The following is a 17147-nucleotide window of genomic DNA, read 5'->3' as shown; positions in this document are numbered from 1 at the left end:
CTGGCATGGGGTCTGGTCCAGGCAGGCTGACCTGAAGATGAGGAGGGCTCAGGCGCTGGTGTGGCCTGTGCTCACTACCACCAGAGGACACCCCAGCTTTTCCCGAAAGCTCCCGGAGCCCTTGTTTTCCCCTGGCAGTCATGTAGCACCCTTCCCTCCCCCTCAGCACAAAAAGCCACAGAACAGAGAAAGTCTCTAACCAGAGAACCTTTAATAGCTTAGAAGTGTCGCTGTTTCAGATGGGGGTGCCGAGCAGGCTGGTGACCCCATCCTCCACCCCCTGCCCCTGAGAAGAGGCTGGGCTGGGCCAGAGGCCAATCCACGGGGAAAAGGCCACCAGCACTCATCAGGCTTCCCACTGGCACCCTGAAGCCTGCCCAGGCCGGGTCGCCAGCACCGTCCACAGGCCTTGGCCAGCCGGGGCCCTCAGGGAAGCAACCCAGCTCGCATCTGGAAGGCCAGGCCGTCCCCGCGGGTGGCTTGCTGGGGAAGAAAGCACACAGGAGGAGGGGGATATCACAAACAGAGCTGGGGGTGGATGGCAGGCAGAGGGGCCACACCCACCTTGTTGATCTCTCTGTGTCGTTCTTTGGTTACGATTTCCTCTAGGACCTCACCATCTCCCTTAATTAGCCTGGGGGTGGGAGGGTCTCCATTCAGCAAGGAATAGGCAGCTCCCCTAATGCCAAAGGAGCAGAACCAGAAGCAGCCGGCAGAGGGGTCCCAGGCTCCTGCCCCGCAGCCTTGAGTGGGCAGACTCTGGGCCCTCACCCACTCTCCCTGATAAAGGCAGCCAAGCTGGGCTCCACCTTGACAGCCTCAGCCCCGCCAACAACAGCCCTTTGAAAAGCCTCCTCCAGGCCCTTCCAGCCCCTACAACTGCTTACTCGCAGTGATGGTTTTTTGCCCACATCTGGCCTTTTTCAGGCAGCAGCACCCCCACCCAGCCCGGCTCCTCACATCTTCGGCCAACACTCCCAGACCCCGCGGTGTAAGTCAGGCCGAGGGCTCCCCACCTGGTGCGCCCCGTCTCGGGGTCCACCACCTTGCGGATTATGCTCTGCCGGGCATCCCACTCCTCCTTGGTCATGGGCTTCATGGCCTGGATTCGGGACTTCTGCTCATCCGTCAGGACTGGAAGGGAAGATGGAGGTGGTGGCCAGGCCTTGGGAAGGGACCTTCTCCCTCTCAGGTGCTGGGCAGCACAGTACCTGGGCCATCCTCTTCCTCCCCAGCTGATCGGTGCCACTGGTCCAGCGAGGGGCCCGGCAGAGCCTCCACTTGCTGTGCTTCCACCTTCTCCTTGCCCTTCTTCTTCAGCTTCTTCTTCTTCTTCTTCCTCCTCCTCTTCTTGTCCTTGTACTTCCCCCGCTTCTTCCGGCCATCACTGGAGGAAGAGGAGGAGGACGAGGAGGAAGAAGAGGAGCTAGAACTGGAAGAGGAGGAGGAGGAGCTGGATCGTGGTCTCCTCCGGGCCTTGTGCTTGCTTCTCTCTGTGATGCAGGGAGAAGGTGAGGCTAGAAGGCCAGGAGGGGAAGAGGTAAACCTTCGTCCCCTACTCTGGCCTGCGGCAGGCACAGACCATCTACAGGGTGAGCGCCTCCTGCGGGGCTTTCCAGAACAGAGATGGAGCTTCCCGGAGGAGCCCCTTCCCGGCTCCCGTGGCGCCTGGCCCTCACATCTCAGGCCCGGATGCACAGAGGCATGACTGAGCGTCCCCGACCGCTGCTCGCCCCGACTTCCCCGGGAAGTGGCTGTGCCTCCTCTCCCCGATGCCTGTGGTCCTCACCCTCCGCCCCGAGGGCCGTGCTGGCCTTGCGACCTTGGGATGCGGAGGCGTCCTTCCTGCTCTTCTTCTTTCTCTTTTCCGACCCCCGTCCCCGGGACCGGCTGCGACTCCTCGAGCGCTTGCGGGAGCCGACGTGAGCCATGGCGCCGCGGGCTAGCGACGGGGAGGAAGCGCTTGAGCCGAAGCCCCCCAAGCCGGCCACGGGCGGGCTCCAAGGGCGGCTCTAGCGGGGTTGGGGCCTCGCGGCGCCCAGTACCCGTCACCGCCCCGGGAAAATAAGCGACCCTCACCCACCCCCAATGCTGGGGACTCCGGCTTCTCATACCGACTCCAGTTCCCGCAGCGGCGCCTATTAAGGGCGCGCCCCCACCCGGAGGCCCCACGCCCGCGCACCCGGCTTGGAGCCCCTGGGAACCAGCCGCAGTCCGCCGCGAGTGGCGTGTGGGGCGCTTTCCCGCGCTCTCCTACCCTCCAGCCTAGCGCCCTCGCCGCCTCAAGGGGTCCCCTGGGGCTGTTCCGTTCCCACCTTGACCGCCCTGCGGGCCGGACAGCCCGCCCCACGCCTTCTCGAGAGGAAGCGGCGGCGAGAAGGCTTCCGGCCGGGGCGCTGCGCTGGAGGCTGTCCGGCCGGGAAGCGCGGCGCCACTGCCTTTCGTTCTGACGCCCCAGGTTCCGTCTTGGGCGCGCCCACCTCCCGCAGAGGCAAGGAGGGGCGCCGGGGCGAGGCCGTGCGCTGCAGCCTAGCGCCGGCCCTCGAGCTCCGCAGCCCCTCAGGCCTGTGTCTGCCGAAGCTGCGCCCGCTTCCAAGGCTGCCCTTTCGGTGCGCTCCCGCAGCACCCACGCCCCCGGTGCCCTGGGAAGAAGGCGACCCTCGCGCGCGCCGCCCTCCTCCCCGGCTGGTGCTGTCTTCTCCGTACGACTGTGAGCTCCAGAGTGAGACGCCCGGGTCTTTCCGACGAGCCCACCCAGTGACTCAGAGGTCGCAAACTCGTGTCCGTAGGGGCCAGAGAGATCTTGGCAGTGAGCGCGGGCATGGACCCAGGCCCATCCGGAGGGAAGCCGGGATTCTGCTCCAGCTGATCCGTGCAACAGGGGCATGGGGCTGGTGGCCCCACCTTCCCAGGGAGACCGAACTCAAGACTGCAATATGGAAGCCCCCTGATTTTCAAATGTGTAACCCAAATCGTGGCTGTGCGCTTCATCCGATTTCAGGCCCCCAAGTAGCAACTCTTCCACAATAATGACAGCCGCAAACACAAAGGGCTCTTGCAAAGCACTTTATATAGATACATCGGCGTATCTGACTCTCAAAACAGCTCTAGGAAGTAGGTGCTAAATGCGGAAACCAAGGCACCAAAAGGCAAAGGCTCATCCAGAGCCACACAGCTGGAAGTGGCAGCAGCAGAATGGGAACCCAGGCAGCCTGGCTCCTGGCCCTGCCATTCCCCCTCTGCCATCTAGAAGATGCTACTGGTGGCCCACCGAGCCACTGGGGGGGATGCCTGCTGCTGAGGGTTCACATCTGTGCTGTCTCTGGAAGCTTCCCTTGGCTACTGGAAGGTACCCTGCCCTGGAGATAAGTGCATGGGAAGTTACTCACCCCTCTCTGGCCTCCTCATCTGGGAGCCAACCGATGGTGTGGGCACACTGTGGTACTGTGGGCTGTGCCTGGAGCTCTTTGCGGGTCCTGCTGAGGCTGGACTTCCTCTGAAGCCGCCTCCTTGCCCAGCTGCTCCCTCCCCTCCCCTGCTTCCCTCACTCCCTTGCCGAAGCCTCATTCCACACTCTGCTTCCGACAAACCTGAACTAAGGCAGCCTGTTTGCCCAGAGGATGACCCAGAAGCTGGCACAGCCTCGAGCCAAGAAATGCGGTAGGCTGCGGGGAGTTTATTTCTGCCCCCAGCCCAAGGCGACAGAGCCCTCACCTGCCCTGTCACCCCCACACTGGGCCCAAGCAGCCTCAGGTGAGCGCACACACATCCACCGCGGTCGGCTGCTCTCGGGTGAAGCCATCACTGAAGCCCTCATCATCCACCAGGTCGGGCTCACAGCGGCACATGGGACAGAGGCGGTTGCGCACGGCAGAGGCTCGGAGCCAGACGACGAGGTTCCAACGCTCACCAGTGCCCAAGGGCCGGGCCCCATGTAGCTGGCCGCCACGGTGGAGAACACCCTGGCCCACCACGTGCTCCACCTCCAGGGGCTCCGTCAGGGCTGTGGGTGCCTGCAGATGGCACGGCTCAGGCCTGGGCACTCACAGCTACCCCAGGTCCTGCCGCATGGGTCACACACTCACCTGGAAGAGGCCCCCAAAATACAGGGCGCCCCCTGTGAAGACCTTGCCCAAGGCCACATTGAGGGTGAGCTCGGCATTATCATAGTGGCAGCCCAGCTCGAGGTCCTGGCCCAGTGCGTATTTGACCACAAAGGCCCGGTGGCTGTCGAGCCGGCCCCCGCCACAGTCGGGGTACAGCAGGGCCATCAGTGGCTGCAGGAAGCGCTCCCGCAGTGGTGTCATCAGCGGCTCGTCCAGTCCGAGCTCGTGCAGCAGCACCTGGGAGGGGATTCCTGGGGTCAGCAAGGAAACTAGGGGGCTGCAACCCTGGGGTTCCACTCCGCCGTGATCCCACTGTGACCTTTCGCAGCCCAGGAAGGCAGCCCATCTGCAGCACCTCCAACACTGCCTCCTGACCTCAGCCACCCCCTCCTCTGCCACTGGCCAGGCCTCACCCACCCCGTAGTTGTTCATGGTGTTGGGCCTCCCCTTAGGCATGTCCGACTGCTCGAAGTGCTCCAGCTCTTCCAGCAGGGCCTGGCAGAAGGGTGCTGTGAACACAGGCACCCGGTAGATGCGCTTCTCCCCTGTGGAAGGAGGGATGGTCTGTTGGCCTGAATGTGGCTGTGGGCCGGCCAAGCCTGGGCTTCAGTCTTCCCGTGAACCATGTGAGTCTGGGCGTGTCTGTTCACTCCCCCAAGCCTCAGTTTCATCACCTGTGCCATGGGGATAAGGCCCTCGCTTTTCAGGGCTGTTGTGATGACTGAAGTAACATGAGGAGCAGGGGAGGCTGATTCCCATGCCCCCCTACTTATGCCCGGAACCATTCCCCAGACTCCACAAGTGTCCACAGGGCTGGCCCTGGGAGCTCCCATATGGGTCCTGAGGCCCATAGAGGGAAAGGAAGTAGCCCAGCGACACCCGGCAGGCCAGTGACGGCCAAGCTGGGATCACAGAGCCAACTTCAGGCTCTCTGCACCTCCTTTCACCTGATGAGCCACCGAGGTCTGTACCCCAACTCAGAAGTGGCTCTGGGAGCCTCTGTCCCCCAGCAGGAAGGCCAGAAGAGGCTGTTCTTTCTTGCTGGGTCCTGGAGGGGGAAGAAGCCAGGCTGAGAATGGAAACCTAAACATTTCTTGGCAGATGCACCAGTGCCCAGGGGTGCAGGGCTAGTGTGCCCCCGATGGGGCCACCTCGCAGCCTGGGCCCTGCCCCAGCCAACAGCCTCAGCACAATCTCAGCTGCCGGGGAGTGGAAGGCAATGGGGAGAGCACCCCCAGGCTGGGAGGAGGGGAGTTCCTTCCACCCATGCCCCCTAACAAAGCACAGCCTCCATGAGGGGAAACATATCTGTCTCCCACAGGAGCCCCTAGCCCAGGCTATCAGTGCCAGTAAGAGGAAACACTTTCCAAACACTAGGTACGGGCCTGTGTCAGGCACTCTATGTAGATTAACTCACTTGATCATCACGGTGCCTTAAGAGAGGGGGTTACTGTTGCTCCCATTTTACAGATGAGGAAACTGAGTCACAGAGGTTAAACAATACGCAAACCTCCCTTGCCCAGCATTTCCTGCTGGGTTTAGCCAATAAGTGAGCCCAGCAGGAAATCCAAAGGTAAGAGGAGAAATGGGGCATTTTTTGCCCTACTTGGAGTCTGGCATGGCTCCAGGCCTCTGCCCAGAGCCACAACTCCAGGTGGTAACTGCTCCCTCCCGTTGCCAGCCCTGGGGGGCGGGGCTTTGCCATTCCTTACTGGTCCCTTTACCCTGCCCACACCTGTCTCAGTGGTCCCTTTAAGATCTTGGATCGGCCGGGCGCGGTGGCTCAAGCCTGTAATCCCAGCACTTTGGGAGGCCGAGGCGGGCGGATCACGAGGTCAGGAGATCAAGACCATCCTGGCTAACATGGTGAAACCCCGTCTCTACTAAAAAAGACACAAAAACTAGCCGGGCGAGGTGGCAGGCGCCTGTAGTCCCAGCTACTCGGGAGGCTGAGGCGGGAGAATGGCGTAAACCCGGGAGGCGGAGCTTGCAGTGAGCTGACATCCGGCCACTGCACTCCAGCCTGGGCGACAGAGCGAGACTCTGTCTCAAAAAAAAAAAAAAAGATCTTGGATCAGCCTTGTTTCAGTGTGCCAGCTGTCCCACACTTGACACAAATACCTACTATTTGCTGGATGAGGGCACGAAGGAAGGTGTGAAGGAAGGAATGAAGATACCAGGCTCATAGCAGGTATTGAATGAATGCAGATGTCCTGTTCCTGGCAGGCTGGTCCCACTGACCCTTCCAGCTCCTGCTGCTTTGGTTTTTGGAGGCAGAGATGGTGGCTGGAGGGACCCCAGTATCCCACACCCAGGTTTCCCAGGCTGCCATCCCCTGGTCCTGCCAGGTCTCAGGGCTAGGACCTCACCTGATACTGTCTCCAGCCGCTGGAGAAGGCCCTTGAGGTCTGCGCCCGGGGACACACTGTACTCAGCCGCGGCCAGAAACTCGGGGGCCAGAGCTGCATCCTGGGGGCAGAACACACCAGCTATGGGACAGGCAGCCCCTCAGCCCTGGATGCTGCCTCCTCTTTCCAGTACCGGCCTTCAAGCACTCTGGCTGGCTGGTACCTGCAGTGAGTCATAGACCTCTGGCCGCGCTGGGTGGTAGGAACTCGCGATGAGGGCTTTCCTAGCCGCTGACTCCGGCCCGAGCCGCTGCCGCCGCTCCACCTCCTGCTCCAGCTGGGGTGGCACAAGGCTGTTACCAGGTGGGGCCTCCCATCCTCCTGAGGCCACTGTACAGATGAAGAAACTGAAGCCCGGGAACGCCAGACAGGGCCCAGGCTGGAAGCCAAGTCTAGCCTACACTCCTGAATCTATCTGTGTCAATTGCAAGTTCCAGATTGTTAGCTGAAAGGGACTTCTAGAAGGAGACCCATCCTGTTTCAGGCTGCCCAACCTGAGCCTAGCTGGGATGAGAACCCCTAGATGTACCTCAACCATCTGGGCCCACACAGGGGAGGGAGACAGTCATGGCCAAGTCCTGTGTTCCAGAGGTTGCTGAGGACTCTCCTGGGAAGCTTCCCACCACTGACTCCAGGGGAAGGGGGAGGAGGGGTGGGTCAGCAACCCTGGCAGCAGCCTGCTGGGTATGTGGGAAGGTGTGAGGAGCCCAGGGGTCTGGAAGCCACGGCTAGGATCGCATCCGATCCTGCTGTAAAAGCTTGGGCAAGTGGCCGGGCGCGGTGGCTCACGCCTGTAATCCCAGCACTTTGGGAGGCCGAGGAGGGTGGATCACGAGGTCAGGAGATCGAGACCATCCTGGCTAACATGGTGAAACTCTGTCTCTATTAAAAAATACAAAAAATTAGCCGGGCTTGGTGGCGGGCACCTGTAGTCCCCACTACACTGGAGCCTGAGGCAGGAGAATGGCGTGAACCCGGGAGGCGGAGCCTGCAGTGAACCGAGATCGCGCCACTGCACTCCAGCCTGGGCGACAGAGCAAGACTCCATGTCAAAAAAGAAAAAGCTTGGGCAAGTGATCCTTCTTTAAGCCTCAGCTTTTCAATCCAAAATGAGGGTGGTGCTTGTGCTTATCTCGCAGAGGTGTTAAGAACGGCATGACTAGGCAACTCAGCATTTCCCCTTCTCTCTCCTGGTGCCAAGACCCAGGTGTGGAGGGATGAGTGGGGGGCAGGAAGGAGGAAAGTGAGGGCCTAAGTGATCCTTCAGGGATCAGGGACTGAGGCTAGGGGACCCCTCAAGCTGCGGACACAAATCTAACAAGGAGGAGCTGTGCAGGGGCAGGGGACTGGTACCTCTGCTAACAGCTGCTGGAAGTCCTTGGCGCTAACACAGCCTCGGCTGCGCAGGATCTGGAAGCAGAAAGAACACTGAGCATTACTGTACGCCCTTAGGAAGTCCCTTCACTCTCTAAGCCTCAGTTTCCCCTGCTTAAAATGGGGAGAGGAGCCCCAACCTCAAAGGATCATGGAGAGGATGAACTCCGGAACCTTGTCAAGCTGACGGCAGGGCTCCGGGCTGGTGTTGCTATAAGGTGGCAAGCTGAGCCCGGCCCTGTCCTAAGCCCTCTACATGCGTGTTCATTCCTTCCTCACAACCTCACAGAGAGATACTATTACCCCTTTACGGTGAGAAAACTGAGGCACAGAGAGGCCGTCATTCTTGTATTTAAGGATGCGGTGCGCGCCGAAGGGAAGCAAACGACCTTGGGGACGAACTTCCCTCCGCCACTGCCCCTCTCTGAACACTGCTCCGTAGGGACAACAGCGGCCACTCACCGGGCCGTAGTCCCGGAGCAGCTGCTGCTCGCCTCGGAAGCGCACGTGCAGCCCATAGCGCGCCACATACAAGTTATCCGTGTAGAAGCAGGCACAGCGGCAGAAGCGCCGCGGAGCCGCCACCGTCGCCATAGTGAAGCGCCCACGGCCCTGCCCGCTTCCGCAGGGGCACTTCCGGGTACGCCCCAACCGCGGGAGGTGCGGAACCAGCGGCCAAGGGGCCGCTGTAAGTTCCCAAGGGCGGAAAAGGACGAAGATGCACCTCGCCAGGAAACGGTCTGCGGAGAAAGATGCTCCTGGGACGGGTTGGGACCGGCGGCCCCCTCGTTCCGCCTCTCAGTTTTCCCACCACGAGGCAGGGACTAATGGCTCCACTTTACAGACAGCTGAACTGGGTCGCGCGTTCACAGGACGGGGAGAGGGAGGGACTCGGAGCCCCAAGGCCTTTGACTTAAACGTCGGCCCCTCTTCTGCTCGGAGCCTGTGGAGAACCGGCCGAGCCCACGGGGAAGGCTGAGGACAGTTTAAAGAGCTCGGAGGTCCTACTAGTTCCCGCCGCTGCTTCAATCATCCAGACCTGTGCGTTTGAGTTTGGATTTAGCATCTACCCCGGGTCCCTGCCTGGCGCTTCCGGTCCCTCCGCCACAGTCTCTTGGAGTACCTCAGATTGCTCCAGTGAGTGTCTCCGCTAAAACGTTCCGCCTCGCGTTACTTCCGGTGGCGTTCCCAATGGACGCGGGAGGGCGGGGTCAGATGTGGGATGGCGACGGGGCGTGGTCTCACCGCCGCCAACAAATGACAAGTCCTGCAAACCGAGCCTCTTCCGTCCCCGCACCTTTGCTCAGTGATCTGCCAGCATTAAACCTTTGAGCTAGGTACTATTACATCGCCGTGTTACAGATGGGGAAACTGAGACCCAGAGAGGCACAGGGACCCACCGCAGGTCACACATCCAGTAAGGGACAAATATGGCGTTTGAACCCAACAGCCTGCCCTCTGAGTTCCCCAGTTCACCACCACAGGGCTTCTGGGAGTGGTTGGGAGTATGTGGGATTTGGGGTTTTCTCGTGCAGAGCTGCCCGGCCCCAGAAGGTGTTTAAAGTTTTACAGTCGTCTTGATTGCCCAGTGATAGCGAGAGGCCCTGCTATCTAGGAAAGGATCCATTTCTCCTGCTCAGTGGTCATTACCCGCCTAACTGCCCTTTTTCCCCAGGAGGCCCAGAGCAGGTCGGCTCCCCAGCCAGCCACCAGGCAGGCCTGGCACATGCAGTACCCCACCCATCCTCACCCCCTCTCCCTTTGCAGCAGTTTGCAAGATGAGCGTGTACTATGTATCAGTTTATTTATTTACTTATTTATTTTTTGAGATGGAATTTCACCCAGGCTGTAGTGCAGTAGCGCTATCTCGGCTCACTGCAACCTCTGCCTCCCGGATTCAAGCAATTTTCCTGCCTCAGCCTCGCCGAGTAGCTGGGATTATAGGCACGCGCCACCACGCCCAGCTAATTTTTTTGTTTTTTGTTTGTTTGTTTGTTTGTTTTGAGACGGAGTCTTACTCTGTCGCCCTGGCTGGAGTGCAGTGGTGCGATCTCGGCTCACTGCAAGCTCCGCCTCCCGGGTTCACACCATTCTCCTGCCTCAGCCTCCTGAGTAGCTGGGACTACAGGCGCCCCCCACCACGCCCGGCTAATTTTTTTTTTTTTTTTTTTTTTTTTTTTTTTTTTTTTGTATTTTTAGTAGAGACAGGGTTTCACCGTGTTAGCCAGGATGGTCTCAATCTCCTGACCTCGTGATCCAGCCGCCTCGGCCTCGGCCTCCCAAAGTTCTTGTATTTTAGTAGAAACGAGATTTCGCCATGTTGGCCAGGCTGGTCTGGAACTGAGACCACAGCGCCCGGCCTGCTAATCAGTTTAGATTGGCCCTCTCCATGGACCCCCTCCCCCTTCCAGACACTCTGGGCTCAGTCACCACAGGGAGCAGCAGCGAGAAGAATATTTACCAGAAAGTACTGAATCAATGTGTGCTGCCAGCCAGCACTGACATCTTTGCTGACTGCTTAAGGTATTATTATCCCCATTTTACAGATAAGGAAACTGAGGCTCAGTGGTATAGGAACCTATCTAGAGTCATAAACCTAGTGAATAGCAGAACCAGAATTAGAACGCTCTGGAATTAGAGTATTCTGATTCCAGAGTGGCACGTATATGTGTATGTGAATGTATGTACATGAATGTGTAATCAAATGTATATGTTTGTATATGTGTATATATACACATACTTTAAAAATTGACACAGAGGCCGGGTGCGGTGGCTCAAGCCTGTAATCCCAGCACTTCGGGAGGCCGAGACGGGCGGATCACGAGGTCAGGAGATCGAGACCATCCTGGCTAACACGGTGAAACCCCGTCTCTACTAAAAATACAAAAAAAATAAGCCGGGCGAGGTGGCGGGCACCTGTAGTCCCAGCTGCTCGGGAGGCTGAGGCAGGAGAATTGCGCGAACCCGGGAGGCGGAGCTTGCAGTGAGTGGAGATCTGGCCACTGCACTCCAGCCTGGGCGACAGGGCGAGACTCCGTCTCAAAAAAAAAAAAAAAAAAAAAAAAAAAAAAATTGACATAGAGGCCAGGCATGGTGGCTCACGCCTGTAATCCTAGCACTTTGGGAGGCTGAGGCCAGCGGATCATCTGAGGTCAGGAGTTCGAGACCAGCCTGGCCAACATGGTGAAACTTCATCTCTACTAAAAATACAAAAATTAGCCAGGCATGGTGGCGTGCCCCTGTAATCCCTGGTACTCGGGAGGCTGAGGCAGGAGAGTCACTGGAGCCTAGGAGATGGAGGTTGCAGTGAGCCGAGATCACACCACTGCCCTCCAGCCTGGGTGACAGAGTGAGACTCCATCTCAAAAAAATAAATAAATTAGCCGGGCATGGTGGCAGGCTCCTGTAATCCCAGCTGATCAGGAGGCTGAGGCAGGAGAATCGCTTGACCCTGGGAGGTGGAGGTTGCAGTGAGCTGAGTTCATGCCATTGCACTCCAGCCTGGGAGACAGAGTGAGACTCCATCGCAAAAGTAATAATAATAAAGCTTCTATAAACATCTGTGGACAGGTGTTTCTGTAGACGTAAATGTTTAATTCCTCTGGGTAAATATCACGAAGTATGATTGCTTGATCATGTAGTAAGAATATAGTTAGTTTTATTAAAAAAACCTGCCGAACTGCCTTCCTCCCTGACTGTACTGTTTTGCATCCCCCGCAGTGATGAATGAGGGTTCCTGTTGCTCCTCATCGTTGACAGAGTTTGGTGTTGTCAGTGCTCCAGATCTCAGCTATTCTAGGATGTGTGTATTGATACCACATTGCTGTTTTAATTTGCATTTCCTTGATGGCATATGGCATGGAGTGTTTTTTCTTTATTTTTTTCTTTTTTTTTTTTTTGAGACAGGGTGTGTCGCCCAGGCTGGAGTTCAGTGGTATGAACACAGCTCACTGCAGCCTCAACAACCCAGGTTCAAGCAATCCTCCCACCTCAGCCTCCTGAGTAGCTGGGACTACAGGCATGTGCCACCATACCCAGCTAATTTTTTAAATTGTTTGTAGCAACTGGGTCTCCCAAAGTGCTGGAATTACAGGCATAAGCCAGTTGCCTGGCCTTCTTTTTGTAATAATAGCTTTTTTGAGATATACTTGACATACCATACAATTCACCAAATTAAAGTGTACAATTCAAGAGTTTTTAGTATATTCACAGAGTTGTGCAACCATCACCACAATCAACTTTTAGAACATTCCTTACCCAAAAAGACACTGTATCCATTAGCAGTCACTCACACAATGGTTCTTAGTCCAAGTTTACCAGAGCCAGTCTCTATGACTAGGCTGGGGATTCAATGGGACCACTCAAGCCACTTGGCTGCCACACAGCAGGGGGCGGGGGTGGAAAGGATGCTGGGAAGGCAGTGACCGGTGCCCCACTCACCTGTGCCTCACCTGTTTCACCCTCCCCTTGTCACAAGGCCGACAGCCTCCTGCAGTGCACCTGGCATTGCAACTTACCTTCCCCGCCTCACCAAGCTCTCATTCTAAGATTGTTTCAAGTGCAAGGAGAGTGGGCCAGATATGTAAAAGGGATGCAGTGGCCAGGATTTGAGAAGCCCATCCTTGGCAGAGGTGACAAGCTATGCAAAGGTACAGAGAGGCCGGGTGCAGTGGCTGGTGCTTGTAATCCCAGCACCGTGGGAGGCCAAGGCGGGTGGATCACCTGAGGTCAGGAGTTCGAGACCAGCCTGGTCAACATGGTGAAACCCTGTCTCTACTAAAAGTAGAAAAGTCAGCTGGGCGTGTTGGTGCATACCTGTAATCCCAGCTACTCGGGAGGCTGAGGTGAGAAGATTGCTTGAACCTGGGAGGCGGAGGCTGCAGTGAGCCTGGATGTTAGAGCGAGACTCCGTCAAAAAAAAAAAAAAAGAAAAGGTACAAAGGAATGAGAGACTGGAGAGCTTGCAAACTTGATCACTGGAAAGCAACATCCATGTGAAGAAATGGCATGTGATGAGGCCGACTTGTTTCTGTCCGTTTCACATTTCTGACAGCTCCTGTTGATTTTTGCTATACTATGCTAATAGTTACCTAAAGGTTCAGTCATCCCATCTCTCCTAAAAATAATCCTTGTTTTCCTTTACTGAAAGTTTATCACATGCCAGGGGCTGCCCTCACTGGCCTTGTCACATTTTACCTTTAACTGATGCAGTCGATATCTTTATTACCCCATTTCTCTGATGAGAAAACAGGCTCATATAGGCAAAGTCACCTCTTTAAGGTCACACAGCATAAATGACAGAGCCCAGCTCTGAGCGACTCCTGCTTTTTGGACAGTCCATCCAAAATATCGTCTTCAAGTACAATTAGATATTTGCCTTTGTTTTTGCACAAATAGTAACATGGTTCAACTTTATTCTCTCCTTGGTTTTTACTTAATACATTTAGGAGGTCATTCCATACCTTTATATAACTCTATATCTTCTATTTTTTTTTCCTGCTACAGAGTATTCTGTTGAACAGGTGTTCTCTAATTATGTGGCCAGTTCCCTGTGGAAGGGTATTTAGGTTATTTCCAGACTTTTGCTCCTGTAGTAACTACCTTTAAGCTAGTACCTTAGCTCCCCTGCACAGGTGTATCTGTACAGGAAATTCCTTCTGGGTTAAAAAAAACAACAACATAGTGTTGTAAGTTCTGAACAAATTCCCCTCCAAAGAAGCTGTCCCACCAAATAGCAGAGGACATTTCCAATTCAGAGAGGGCTGGGCATGTGTGGCTCACACCTCTAATCCCAGCACTTTGGGAGGACGAGGAGGGCAGATCACTTGAGGTCAGGAGTTTGAGACGAGCCCGGCCAACATGACTAAACCCCATCTCTACTAGAAATACAAAAATTAGCCAGTCGTGGTGGTGGACACCTGTAATCCCAGCTACTCGGGAAGCTGAGGCAGGAGAATCACTCGAAGCTGGGAGGCGGCGGCTGCAGTGAGCTAACTTGCCACTGCACTCCATTCTGGAGTCTCTGTCTCAGGAAAAAAAGCCCCTGATCAGAGGATCCGGGGATGTGGGCAGTTCTCGCCTCACATGCTGTCCCTCTGGGCCGTAAGCCCACTCCCCACTTCCCATGGTTCAGGACCCATGGACCCTTTTCTGGTCCTCAGGTGGCCAAGCTGGTTCCCACCTCAGAGCCTTTGAACTTGCAGGCCTTAGCATAGGATGTTCTTCCCTCCCCATGGCTCACGCCTTCTCACCTTTCACTTACACAGTTTTATTTTTTATTTATTTTTTAATTTATTTTTATTTTATTATTATTATTTTTGAGACGGAGTCTCGCTCTGTAGCCCAGGCTGGAGTGCAGTGGCGCGATCTCTGCTCACTGCAAGCTCCCTCGCCTCCCGGGTCGATGCCATTCTCCTGCCTCAGCCTACCGAGAAGCTGGGACTACAGGCGCCCGCCACCACGCCCGGCTAATTTTTTTGTATTTTTAGTAGAGACGGGGTTTCACCATGTTAGCCAGGATGGTCTCGATCTCCTGACCTCGTGATCTGCCCGCCTCGGCCTCCCAAAGTGCTGGGATTACAGGTGTGAGCCACCGCGCCCGGCCAGTTTTATTTATTTTACTGCACCCAGTACCTGAATGGGCTTATGCACTTACTTGCTGATGTTCTGTCCCCTTCACGCCATGAAGGCTGGGAGTTTTCTGTCTTTTCACACACAGCTGTGTTCCCAGCACCTGGCAGTCGCTGAGGACATATCGCTGCCTCCCCTCTCCAATGCCCCGGATCCCCGATCTTGTACTAATTTTCTCCGTAAAATGTAGTCCCTTCCAATATATCTCATTTGCTTGTATATGTTGTCTGACACCCTCACTAGAATGTCAGCTCCAGAAGGGCCAGGATCTTGTTTTGTTAATTGTTTAATTTCAGATGCTTAAAAGGGCATATGGCATGCCGCAGGCACTGAATAAATATCTGTTGGGTGAATAAATGAAAGAATGAGTGAATGAATGAGGACCATAACCCACCCTCCTGGACTGGCTAGCTGTCCCTCCAGGGAAAAAGACCAGTTAAAAAGCGGACCTCCTTCAGGTGAAACCATTTCCGCCCCCTCAGGATGGGCCTGTGGCTCCAGGTGAGGAGCGCGCAGTGTGGAGGGCCTGGCTGGTCAGATGTGGGAGGAGTTTGCCACAGGTGAGCAGGTGGCCAGCTTTGGCCCCGCCCCCAGGAGGCCCCGCCCCACCCGGAGGCTTCGCCATCCCCCTCCCCGGGAGCCCCGTCCCGTCCAGAAGAGCCCGCCCACTCCTCATGAGGCCCCGCCCCTCCCGGGAGGCCCTGCCGGGCCCTGTCCCAGGATCCCCGCCCCCTCCGTCCCTTAGGCCCCGCCCCGTCCGTCAGCCGGTCTCAGCGCACGCCAGGCTCAGCTCCGACCTTGCAGCGGCGCAGCGCGGGCGGGAGGCGGGGAGGAGCAGCGGGAAGAGCGGAGCGAGCACCGCGTCCGGCGCAGTCTCCAATGAGCAGCGCGGAACCTGCACCACAGACCCGATCCTGCTGCGCGCCCCCTCCCACAGCTCACCTGGTGCCAGGTAACAGGTAAGGGCAAGACACCCTGGACCCCTGGTTTTGGGACCTTTCCAGGCCAGGGTGCCAGGCCAGGCACGGGTTGGGGGGCGTCTGGGCACCCCTGCCTCGGTGGGAGTAGGCATCTCCGTTGAAGGTGGGAGTCTCCCTGGAGCCCTCCCGGCGCCCGCAGCCGCAGCTCCCAGCCCCCATCCCTGCAGCATCCTTTACGCGCCCGCAGGGCGAATGTTGCCATTTTTTTTAACCCCCACAGGCGCCGCTGCCTCTTGGAAAATATGGGAGGTGTAGGAGGATCCTGGGATGGCTGTTTTTCCCCCAGGACGGGGCTGGCGGGTCTTCTGAGGGCTCCTACTGTCCATGTCGGGCTTCCCAGGAATCCTGAGCACCAAGGCTTTGGCAGAAGCCTGGGGATCTGGCCTGTGCCTGCTGACCTGGGCAAAGCCCTTTCCTCAGTCTCCCCAGCAGGCCAATGGGCTGCCGCTGCTCCCCACCATCCACCCTGGCAGTGAGGCCTGCAGGTTCCCAGGGGAGCCTCCTTTATTTCTGGGCCTCTGTAAAAAAAAAAAAGCCTCCTCCCCCGGCCTGACATTAACTGAGACAGCTTTAAGCTGGGCTGACAGGATCCCCGCCTCTGCCCTACCCCCTGGAGATGGAGTGGCTTCCATTCCCCTTTTCCGGATGGGGCAGGGCCAGGTGACAAGAGGAGGCTTGGAGGGAGGGCACCTGGCACCTCTCTTTGCCTCTCCTAGAGCTGAGAGCACCTGAGACAGCTTCTCAAGTCCCAGAGTGAGGCTGGGCCCCACGTGGGCTGCGGGAGGTTCAGCAGGGATGAAATCAGGATGGACCCATGCAGACCCAGCCCGGTCCTGCCCCAGAGCCAGAGACCCCCACAGTCACGCCCTCACACCCAGCGGGCCTCCATCAGCCAGTGCTTTGCTGCGCAGCGAATGGAATGGGCTTGTCCAGGTCTGGGCCCATGCCGGGGTGAAAAGCTCACCATGTCAGGGGTGAACTGAGGCCACTGGGCCACCCAAGTTCTTTGGCCCCTTTTCTTGCAGTGGTGAATAGCCTGGGCAGGCCCTCCCCCGAGTCTCTATCCTGGAGACCCTGGAGAACCTGGATGCGGGTCTCCATCCTGCCTTCGTCCTTTTTCTTCATGTCACTTAACCTCTTCTTTCTCCCTAGCTGTAAAACGAAGCTGATGACCACAGGGTCCTCCCAGGGAAGTGGGGAGGCCTGGCTGCGTTGGGAGGTGCCAGGCACATAGTAGGGCCCGGTGAAGGGTCTCTGTTGCAGCGTCATAATAACTTTTATCTATTGTCTCTTGGCCTTCTCTGCAAAGGGTCTCTGTTGCAGTGTCATAATAACTGCTATCTATCGTCTTCTGGCCTTCTCTGCAGCTGACGCCTAGAGATACCCCAACCAACATCTCCTATCCTGGGAAGAAAAGCCTTTGACAAGACCCCTGGTGGAGACAGGGCCACTTGCTTATCCTGTGCCATTCTTTAGTGCGCGGAGTCAGGGCGAGCCACCCGTGTCTTCCTGGGCCTTGTCCCGTTCTAGGCGGGGCCTGTTCTGGCCACCACCTTGTCCTTGTCCTTGTCCCTCGGGCCAAGCAGGTCACCCATGTGCTCACAATTTGCCCTCTAGCTCCACCTGGCCAAGCCCAGCGCATCCTCTGA

At 57.1% G+C, this 17147-nt stretch overlaps 3 protein-coding genes across 16 annotated transcripts in view; 1 reads left to right on the top strand and 2 right to left on the bottom strand.

The window, feature by feature from the left end:
* Window positions 1-194: 194 nt before the first annotated feature.
* Window positions 195-17147, bottom strand: part of ARL6IP4 (ADP ribosylation factor like GTPase 6 interacting protein 4) — a 124869-nt gene continuing 107916 nt past the window's right edge. For 2 of the 13 annotated variants that reach the window (XM_050748132.1, XM_050748131.1), the window contains exons 2-6: window positions 2258-2358; window positions 1790-1942; window positions 1212-1517; window positions 1017-1134; window positions 195-679 (exon numbers count right to left, since the gene is read on the bottom strand). In XM_050748132.1, coding sequence (XP_050604089.1) covers window positions 517-679; window positions 1017-1134; window positions 1212-1517; window positions 1790-1931 — 729 coding nt within the window. In that variant the 5' untranslated portion in view covers window positions 1932-1942; window positions 2258-2358 and the 3' untranslated portion in view covers window positions 195-516. Of the gene's footprint in view, window positions 680-1016; window positions 1135-1211; window positions 1518-1789; window positions 1943-2114; window positions 2464-3233; window positions 3262-15950; window positions 15961-17147 lie in introns of those variants that run through there. The other 11 variants (XM_050748133.1, XM_050748127.1, XM_050748136.1 and 8 more) reach the window with 11 other exon arrangements.
* On the bottom strand, window positions 3054-8512 carry OGFOD2 (2-oxoglutarate and iron dependent oxygenase domain containing 2). The gene is made up of 7 exons (XM_050748096.1): window positions 8351-8512; window positions 7868-7924; window positions 6678-6791; window positions 6476-6575; window positions 4524-4651; window positions 4086-4343; window positions 3054-4013 (listed from the first exon to the last, which is right to left on the bottom strand). Exons 1-7 carry the CDS (start codon window positions 8480-8482, stop codon window positions 3750-3752), a joined length of 1053 nt encoding a protein of 350 aa, XP_050604053.1. The 5' UTR covers window positions 8483-8512; the 3' UTR covers window positions 3054-3749.
* The window catches only part of ABCB9 (ATP binding cassette subfamily B member 9), a 39577-nt gene continuing 37698 nt past the window's right edge, over window positions 15269-17147 (top strand). For both annotated transcript variants that reach the window (XM_050747912.1, XM_050747911.1), the window contains exon 1: window positions 15269-15477. The gene's annotated coding sequence lies outside the window, so the exon portion shown is untranslated. The remainder of the gene's footprint in view (window positions 15478-17147) is intronic.

Source organism: Macaca thibetana, chromosome 11, assembly GCF_024542745.1.
Source record: "Macaca thibetana thibetana isolate TM-01 chromosome 11, ASM2454274v1, whole genome shotgun sequence".
Taxonomy (NCBI): Eukaryota; Metazoa; Chordata; class Mammalia; order Primates; family Cercopithecidae; genus Macaca; species Macaca thibetana.
Note: the sequence above shows the minus strand (reverse complement) of the source record. Positions and strands in the feature narration are given on the sequence as shown.

Excerpts from the sequence above, each read along its gene's own strand:
- OGFOD2 (XM_050748096.1), bottom strand. The coding sequence starts at position 8,482 with ATGGCGACGGTGGCGGCTCCGCGGCGCTTCTGCCGCTGTGCCTGCTTC. Across the intron at positions 6,792-7,867 it reads TCCAGCAGCTGTTAGCAGAG|CTGGAGCAGGAGGTGGAGCG; the intron begins GTACCAGTCCCC and ends GTGCCACCCCAG. Across the intron at positions 4,344-4,523 it reads ACACCATGAACAACTACGGG|GTGCTGCTGCACGAGCTCGG; the intron begins GTGGGTGAGGCC and ends ATCCCCTCCCAG.